At 36.3% G+C, this 9,847-nt stretch overlaps 1 protein-coding gene across 6 annotated transcripts in view; it reads left to right on the forward strand.

The window, feature by feature from the left end:
• Positions 1-9,847, forward strand: part of LOC117178774 (probable deoxyhypusine synthase) — a 178,163-nt gene that overhangs the window by 72,924 nt on the left and 95,392 nt on the right. For all 6 annotated transcript variants that reach the window (XM_033370239.1, XM_033370237.1, XM_033370240.1 and 3 more), the window contains one exon: positions 5,015-5,168. In XM_033370239.1, coding sequence (XP_033226130.1) covers positions 5,042-5,168 — 127 coding nt within the window. In that variant the 5' untranslated portion in view covers positions 5,015-5,041. The remainder of the gene's footprint in view (positions 1-5,014; positions 5,169-9,847) is intronic.

The following is a 9,847-nucleotide window of genomic DNA, read 5'->3' on the forward strand; positions in this document are numbered from 1 at the left end:
CTTCTATCTACCTTGTCAAAAGCTTTTTCTAGGTCAACAAATGCACAGAAAACTTTTTTTCCTACTCTCAAACTTTTTTCTTTTATTTGCCTTAAGCTAAATTTTTGATCCGTACATGACCTTCCTGGCATAAACCCACTTTGGACTTCCCAAATCTTTGTTTTCGTCATTTTCATTACCCTACTAATAAGTATTTTTGAATATATTCTACTTACGGTGCTTAATAAGCTAATCCCTCTGTAATTATTGCACTCGCTTTTATCTTCCTTTCTCTTGTATATTGGTACTATAATCGCTTCTTTCCAATCGTCTGGGACGTCTCCCATCTCGAAACATAAATTTATCAATTCGCAAACTCTATGTGGTATGTACTCTCCACCGTGTTTAAGCATTTCAGCATTAACACCGTCTACCCCGGCAGCCTTTACCGTTTTTCAAGTTCTTAATTATATCCCTAACCTCAGTTACAAAGAACTTTTTCAATTGAGTTTTCCAACGCATCGTGTTCAACATCGCAGTTGTGGTGTCCTATAGCTTCATCTCCGAATTGTCTCCTAAAATAGTCTCTGAAAGCCTCTAGTATTCCATCTGCATCATATACCATTTCCCCTTTACTATTTCTCATGTTGACAATTTCTGTACTTTTGTTTCCTTTCATTTTTTTATAAAGTAGTTTCCTGCTCCCTTCAAAGTCGTTTTGTATTTTTATCTCTTCTTCTGCTCTAATTGTATCTCACTAAATCGTTATTATATCATAGGCCGTGGCTACGTGTATCAACATTTCGGTACAATTGACCGGATTTTTCGTTAAGAATAGGGGGAGCTGGAAAGGGGGATATTTGTACCTAAATTTCGGTACGAATAGCCCGATTTTTTGTAGACACGCCCACATTTGTAATGCAATTTCTGATCAGGTGAAAACTTCCTATATATTAATCTAGAATTGCCGTAGCCAAAAACTATTTTTGACATGATTTCTACTCATCATTCGTAAGACAAAGTGACAAATAAGTTTGAATGAATTTTTGTAGAGATATCAGTTATATTTTAAAAGTTTTTACTTAAATCTATTTAAACTATTAGTAAAAATAATCATTTTCAACACGCGGAAACTACTGACCTTGACAACTTTTCTTTTAAATTCCTTACATCATTCCGCATCACCGGTTTCACTTTAGGGGAACATATGGCAAAATGACCGGTGCAAAACAGGACGATGATTACACCTCCTCTGTAATGTGACGCGTTTATTAGAAATTTTACAAAGTTGGGTTTGAGTCGTTCCAAACATTTTCAATATCAATTGGTCATAATTTTGTTATTATTTTCCAAGTTATGTGTCGCATGGATCGTTTTCGTGCCCAGCTATAATTTTGACTGAATTTTCACTACACGTAAGTAATGCAAATGTTTGTTTCATTAAAATAGATCCAACATCATTCCACTGTTTACTTAATAGCACTTCTTTTGCATCGAGGCGTTTTTGATTTCGAGTATTGTCGCGATTTTCGAGGGTCATATTGGAGAAAGTACTTTGGAGGCAGAATGGGCAGGGTCAAAAGGGGACACCGCGCGAGATGTAGTAGAGTGCACATTTTTTTTCTGCCCTCCAGCAGTGAGGACAGAGATGGAAGCCTTGTCTTTAGTACATTATTATTTTTTTGAGACAACTATAGTGTTGAATGCCGAAACAAATTATTTTAGTATGGGGAAAAAATCCTAAAGTAAAAGCGTCCCCTTTTTGCCCCATGTTCCCCTACTGGGGCATTTAAACGCACTACACTGCACTAACCTAGCCCTTCAAATATGATGCTAAATTATTTACGCTTCATCCTGCACTATTTATTAGTAGTTTTATTTGTGAGTATTATTTTATGTAAGAATATTTAAATGATGTTGTAAATCATTGGTGGGGCGGGGGTGGCTAACGATTGTACCAATTACCCTAGTTCCTAACCTCTTCCAAACAACAAATTTTCAACGAATTAAATAAATAATATTATGTATAACTATCTATATTCATCTATACTAAAATTTCGAAATCAAAAAATGATTTTATACACAACCATAACTTCTCATGACTTTTTTTAAACCTAAATTTGGTTAATATTCCATTTTAATTATATAATAATAAAAACGTGAAGAAAAAAATGGCTTTAATTTAAACAACAATTTTTTAAATTTTCTTTATTTTGTTTGGGTCAATTAATTTTAAAAATAAAAAAACAGAAGGCAATAAACGATTTCGATAGCTATTTAAATATTTTAAAAATTATTTATAAATTGTTTGATCTCAATTTGTCAAAATACACTTTTAAATTGACTTGATCATAAAAAATGCCAGACACGTAATGTAGTAATATATTTTGGGCATATGTTAATATAACGAAAGAAAAAATCATGACAGAATTTTTACTGTTTATGCATTAAAAGCATATGCTTCTATTGACCAGAAAACGATATTTCTCTTTTAGGAGTAATTAAATATGTAATATGTCACCATATTTTGTGTCATTAAGGCAATGTAACGAGTGGACCAGCTGATCAAGTCAGTCTTGAGATCAATATTTTTTTATAAATATTTAAAAATGAAAGTTTAAATTACGCGAAAAAAATTTCGGAAAGTATTAATACATATTAAAGGACCGTTTATGACAGTGATCGGCAAACTGTTTGCCCACTTTTCAGGTAAGAGCGCAGGTTTGACCCAAGAGATTTTTTTCGTCTGCCGCGCATTGTTCGTCTACGGTAAGTTTTTCCTTTGATGGGTTGGTTTTCCTCGGCAGAAGTTCATTGTCAGACGGGATACTCAATGTAAATAAAAAGTTATAAATGACTTTGTTTTAAATTCTTATATTAGCTACCTGGGAAATTAAAAATCAATTATTTGATGGAATATAATGAAAACTCAATTTTACACTAAATGTGTTATAATGCATTGATTTTCAGTATTTTAAGACGTTTTTTCGATTCCTTTTGATCGTAATAATTCACAGATCTAGAATTTCGAGGTTTCAAAAAGTTAATTGTGAAATTGAGAATTTTTTGTTTTGAATTTTAATCCTCGTTACTCGAACTGCTTAATAATAGAAGCGTCCATGGCGGGTTGGACCTTCTTTGGTGGCAGCAGGTATTGCCACGAGGTTTTGACTCTACCCGCCGCGCCGTGGCAGCTAGGGCTGCCGCGCGGCAGTAGGTTGCCGACCACTGGTTTATGACAAGGCACAGAGTTGGGGAAAGAAAAAAGTTTATTTATGAAAATAAGAAATATCGGCCGACGCATTTAGGCTTTACGCAGAAATGTGGCTTCTATCTTTTTCCGCCGGTAATCATGCAATTTGTATTACCCACAGACCCGTAGAAGTTCGAAGTTGTCTACTCGCTGCGACAATGCTCCTCTGATACAGCTGATACGTATGTCAGACCGAATTTGTTTATTTGCGTTTCAACTGCAAATATTCGTTTTTGAATTATTTGTGTATAATGTTCGTGAGTGATTTTTGTTGTTTTGCCCCACTTTGATAAATACAAACCTCTTCAAAATTACCCCATTGACAACATTGGAAATTGCTTGCAGGTTTTTACAGCACGGTCGGTATTTCTCCAAATTAATAATTTAAAAAAAAAACTTTTTTCGCAATTCTAATTATATAGGACCAGAGACACCTTCCTTTGTGCCTTCTATTTAGCATGCCAGATTTTCAACATGATATCTCATTCCGTCTGGACGTAAGTTGGGAAAGAAAAGTACCGATATAGCTTCCAGTTTTATTTTCTTTGGAAATTTTTTTTTCTCTAAAATTTTCACTGACACAAAGCAGAAACATCCACTTTATTACTTTCTGTTTCATTTCCCAAACTTTCAGAGTGATACCTCATTTTGCTTAGACGTAAGTTATGAAAGAAAAATAGAGAACCAGCTTTAGTCACGTGACACAATACTTTTTGTGGAAAACGACCTTTTCGACTGCTTGGGTTGAAATCCCAAAAACCATTTTACACAAAATGTATTGAACAAACATGGAGTTCTAGTATTTATTGAGTAAAATGAGATTTATAAAGCATCCAGCAATCAGGGAATGTATGGGGAGAGCTGTCATCTCTATGCCGACTAGCCAAGTCCTAAATAGCGTTTCATTATCTTACTTCCATGTGTCAAAAGTCAAAACATGCTTCGTTCTCCTTATGCAGAAACATGGAAACGTTGTGGACGTTAAAATTAAATTTTACTTCTATGAGAAACGTTTGTTCAAAGCGGTCAAAGCAGTAGTTACAGTGCTGTGCCGAAATGGAGAAAAGTGGTGATGATAAACCGTTACCGCTCGAGATGTGTGAAGAAGCAATGATTTTTTCTTGTTATTTCGTTTTTTTTTTTCATTACGGGGGCCTCCGCCCTCCAACCTCCCGCGGCTACTTTGGCTCGGCTCCCCCGCCAGAGCTGCGCCATGGACCCCGCGCCCCCTTAAGATACCCTCCTGGGACGCTAAAATTTAAATTTCTCGAAAAAGTCGTATCGTATGCACCAGGGGTATTACGTCTTTATGGCCTCGCTTTCTTACATGACTTTTCCCCAGCTCGCTCTCATCTACGACCCGCCTGCAAACATTACTGTCGGCTATAAAGGTACACGTACCACATTTGTTGCACAATGTACTATTGTCGATATATAGATTAGGTTAGGACGAACTGCGATAATGAAGTTTATGGTGCTTTCATATTAAATTAAAGTAAATGGGAATAGCAATACAAAAGGAAGAAAATTTACTTCTTATTAACATAGTTTCAGCATGTTACGCTTTCCATGTGTCTCATATATACTTCAAGGACATGTTAAGCTCACTATATGAGCAATTCAGTTTTCGCATGTCTGTAACAATAATAATAAATATTTTCGCCTAAAGTTTGTATATTTATCATTCTTGTCATAGAAATGCGGAAACATGAAATTTTATTTTTCTTATTTTCCCATTTTTAATCTGCTATCATAAATATTACATGTCCTTAATAATTACAGAATCAGGAATTATATATTGAGACAAATATGAATCATCATATTGAAACTTCACAAATGAAGCAAGAAGATTTTATGGACAAAGTACCGGAGCTACTTAAGAATGCTGTTTTACAAACAAGTGCACCTGTTCCAGTTGATACGCCTATTGTGAAAGGTTAGTAAATGGTGCGTTACCGTTGCTTAGCATTTTGTCTTAATGGTGCTTTCCAATTTGAAACCCCGGTAGGATCCCAGATAGAAATTCGTTAGATCATGGGATTCTATCAGGGTAAACCAGGAGTTCTTTAAGAATTTTGCAATAGGGAATATACCGGGTTCTATCTGAGTTCTGAAGGAAACAAGAAATTGTACCCGAATTGGGTTCTACTTGGATTTCAGACAGGCCGAATCAGGCTCTAGGAAGGGATCTATCTGGGTCTTATCTCTTCTAGCCGGTATCTAATGGGCGTACAATTCCATATCCTTGACCTATACATAGCGCTTTAAAATTATGTAAGGGCATTACCCCGTCCTAACCGGGATCTTTTCGGTATACAATTTTAGTATGCGGGCCTATCTGGAACCTATATGGAGCTGTTGTAAATTCTGTCCGGGGCTATCCGGTTCTTATACTGGGCCCTTGGAAATTATATCCGGGTCTTATACGGTTCTAGCCAGGAGATAATGGGCATACAATTTCGTGTCTGTGTCCTATCCGATCTTAGCCGGAAGCTATTCGGTACAGCAGCTAGAAACAGATGATGTAATATAATTAAAAAGTTGCAAAACAATAGTTTTATATATCATCACTGCATTAAATTTATTTTTGAAATTATACAATAGCACGCAAGGTCCCTTACAAACATAATTTCATGCTCAAACGTTTTAAAAAATCACACTCGCTGGGGATTCGAACCCTACCTGAACTAACTGGATCTCAGTCTAAACATAAATGTCTACCGCACGATCTAGACAATTAAGCCATTGAACCGCTTGGATCTTGTCGACACAATCTCAGTCAAGCTGTTTAACTGAAAATTTAGGGATAACTGAGGAATATATATTTTCATTTTTTGTTTTAAAAATTTAATGAATAGTTGATTTTAAAAAGGCCTAAGCAAAATATTTAGAGTTGCATTCTTTACATTTAAATTTTAATAAAGTGGGACGATGGTCGTGGAGGCTAAAGCGTAGGCTTTGAACCCACTCCGTCGGCTTGCGGGTTCGATTCCAACCTCGCACTCTGCTACAGTCTCGGTGGCTCACCCTATGAACACTAACCTAGCAAGGGAGTTGTTCATCTCCGGAGAGTCGTGGGATCGGTACCGCTAGAGAAAAAGGTTTTCGCTGACTACTTAAAGCTGTTGTTCTTCGTGGTTCGGAACCCACCTTAAACTGTATGTCCCCCTCTCACCACCAAGTAGGTGTGCGTTCGGGGTGTGTAAAGGAATAGGGAAGAAGGTGCAAGAAAAATGTAAACCTTCAGGGAACACATTAGAAGCTTTCATTCCAATTAAATTCTTATCTTTAAATATTAGTTGAAATTATTAAATTAATTGGTGATTTCTGTTAAAATTGAGAAGCTTCGAAATTTAAAGAATGTATTACTTTCAGATTTATTATAACTAAAAATGTTTAAATTTTAATCAGATTTTCCAGCCTGAAAATATCTAATGAACAAAAGTAAACAGAGAAGCCAAAGCAGCTCCTGCAAATAATTTTTTGCAAATACAAGTTAAAAAAATACTTATATGTAAAAAGTACTTTAATCTAAAATATTTTATCTTTAAAGTTGAATGTGGACATTAGGGAAAGAAAAGCTGTATACGCCCTGTTAGTCACCCACACCTTTCGTTTAAGGGATCATGGATAGAACGAGGCTATACCCTAATAGAAAACGGCAAAGAACTTTAAAATATTGATCGATCTATGTCTCTTTTTAAACCGGCATACACCCTACCAGACACGCGTACATTTGGTTTAAAGAATCCCACATAGAACCACGCTACAAGAACACAATGCATTTTAAAAACATGCTTCTGCTCCAATCCGTGTACACCCTTCTAGACACTCGCCCCTTTTGTTTAAAGAATTACACATACGGCCAAGCTAGACCCGTATAGACGTCCGAAATGAACTTAAAACCATTTATCGATCTATGTGCCTTTTCGAACCCGTACACTTCCTCCTAGAAACCCGCACATTTGTTTTAAAGAACCACAGATAGGACCACGCGAGACAATTAGACACTATTTTATTGTTTTGGGCGAGCTGTTGCCCCAGCGTGGCGAGGCTGCTATTCTGACGTGTGAGTGCAACGTCTCTCCCTCCCGCGGATAGAGCAGCAATACTACACTGAGGCGATGCTACAACGCTTTTTCCTGCATGTGCTCACGAGTTGTATGGGCGGTTGCCTTCGTGATACGACCCTGCTGGATCCTAATAAGAGACCGAAATGAACTTTGAAAATATTCATCGACCTATGTCCCTTTTGAAGCTATATACAGCATGTTAGACACCCGCGAATTTGGTATAAAGAATCACAGATAGGACCACGCTAAATCCTTCGAGGAGACCGAAATGAACTTGTAAACTTTGATCGAGCTATGTCCCTTTTGAATCCGTATATACTCGCTAGACACCCTCACCTTTGGTTTAAAGAATCACAAATAAGACCATGCTAGACCCTTACAAGGGACCGAAATGAAATTTTAAAACATTCATCGATCTATCTTCCTGCTTAAACCCTTTCACATCCTTCTAAACGCCCGCGCGATTGGTTTAAAGAATGTATGAACTTTGCATGCATTGATCGATCTGTGTCTCTTTTGAACCCATATACAAAGTTCTAGACATTCACACCTTTGGTTTAAGAAATCACAAACAGACAAACTTTACGTCCTCATAGGAAACCACAATGAATTTTAAAAACATGTCCCTGCTCCGACCCGTATACACCACGTTAGACGTCTGTTCATTTGGTTTAATGAATCACAGACAGGACCACGCTAGATTCTTCTAGGAGGCCGAAATGGACTTGGAAACTTTGATCGATCTATGTTACTTCTTGAACCCGTATATACCCACTAGACACCCTTACCTTTGGTTCAAAGAATTACAAATAGGACCATGCTAGACCCTTACAAGAGACCTGCTAGACACTCTGCTAGACACCCGCCCTAGACCCGGCTAGACCCTTATAAGAGAAGGCAATGAACTTTGAAAATATTGATCAATCCATGTTCCTTTTGAACATGTTACACCCTGTTAGACACTCACACCTTTGGTTTAAGGAATCTCAAACAAACAAACGCTAAATCCTTATAGGAGACAACAATAGATTTTGAAAACATGTTCCCGCTCCAGCCCGTATACACCTTGTTAGACACCCACGTCTTTGTTTTAAAGAATCACAGATAGGATCACACTAGATCGAAATCTTATGAGACCGAAATGAACTTGGGAACTTTGATCGATCTATGTCCCTTTTAAACCCGTATATACCCGCTAGGAAACCTCACGTTGGTTTAAAGAATTACGCTAGACCCTTATAAGAGACCGAAATGAACGCTGAAGATTAATTTCTACATAAATACCCCGAATAAGACCCAAGTATACCCTGTGAGACCCCCACTTAACATTGATAATAATTAATTTATGTTACCAAATCCCCATGTGGAACCCTTTGAAACCCGGATAGCTTTCCGTAATCATGTTCATAATTTCCCAGTAGAACCCTGGTAGACCCGGCTGTAGTCACAGATTATAAAGTTGATTTAAGTTAAACCCAATTAGAACCAGGTGGATGCCCATCTAGGTTTCAAGCGTGATTTTATTGGGTTGCAATCCGACTTTTAAGCGCATTTTTTAAGCTGGGCACTGTGTGCACAGATGCAAAACCTTTCTATATTTGAATAATGATACTTCATCGAAAAAAATAGTTAAGGTGAACAAGTTTTTGATATAATTCTGTCATATATACAGATCAAGAACATCCTTCATTCAATTAAAGTTTGAAAAACGATATTCAAGAAATGTCTTTTCTGAAGCTGCGGTAGCGTACAGCAGTAATTTTTAAAAAGCCGTATATTATTCCAAAGAAATTCAATCTTTCCGTATCTTTTGTTCTAAGAATTATTATTTTGTAATTTTATTAATTTTAAAATTAAATTTATTAGAAATTGAGGTTCGTCCTACATCTGTATAAGCAATTTAATCTTTCGGTACTTGTTATGAGAATTATTATTTCAAAATTTTAATTTTTAACAATGAAATTTAATAAAAATTGAGCCTTATAAATAAAGGACAAGTTGTATTGGTTATAAAAGACCGTATAAGAAATATGCTTCTCATTTTCGTTGCAGTACGAGTACAACAATGTAAAAATCTCAATTTTGATAAAAAGTAGAATTAAGGATTTTCATATATTGTAGGGTAAATATTTAAAAAACTTTGCTTGCGTCGCGATTTTCTTCGATTATGGTTTCTATAAGGACTCCTATTACTTTTGCAATATTTTTCAGGGTACGATTGGACCCAGGCATTGACTACCCTGCTCTTCTTTAGATCTACAATCAGGCTTCCAAGCAACGAATTTTCGTTCAGCTACAGACGAAATTGAATATGAAGACCCGGGTGAAAAAGTTATATAGTGGATTATATAGTGGAAGTTATAGTGGATAAAATGCTTAAATTTTTCATTTGTTTTGTATAAAGAAATTATAAAACAAATGAAAAATTCCATATCTGTATATGCCATGCACACCCCGAGCATTTAGCTCACATACTATCTAGTTGTCCAATACACGCGGGAACGACCTACATTCAAAGGCACAATGCGGCACTAAGAGTACT

This window comes from Belonocnema kinseyi, chromosome 8 (genome assembly GCF_010883055.1).
Source record: "Belonocnema kinseyi isolate 2016_QV_RU_SX_M_011 chromosome 8, B_treatae_v1, whole genome shotgun sequence".
Lineage (NCBI taxonomy): Eukaryota > Metazoa > Arthropoda > Insecta > Hymenoptera > Cynipidae > Belonocnema > Belonocnema kinseyi.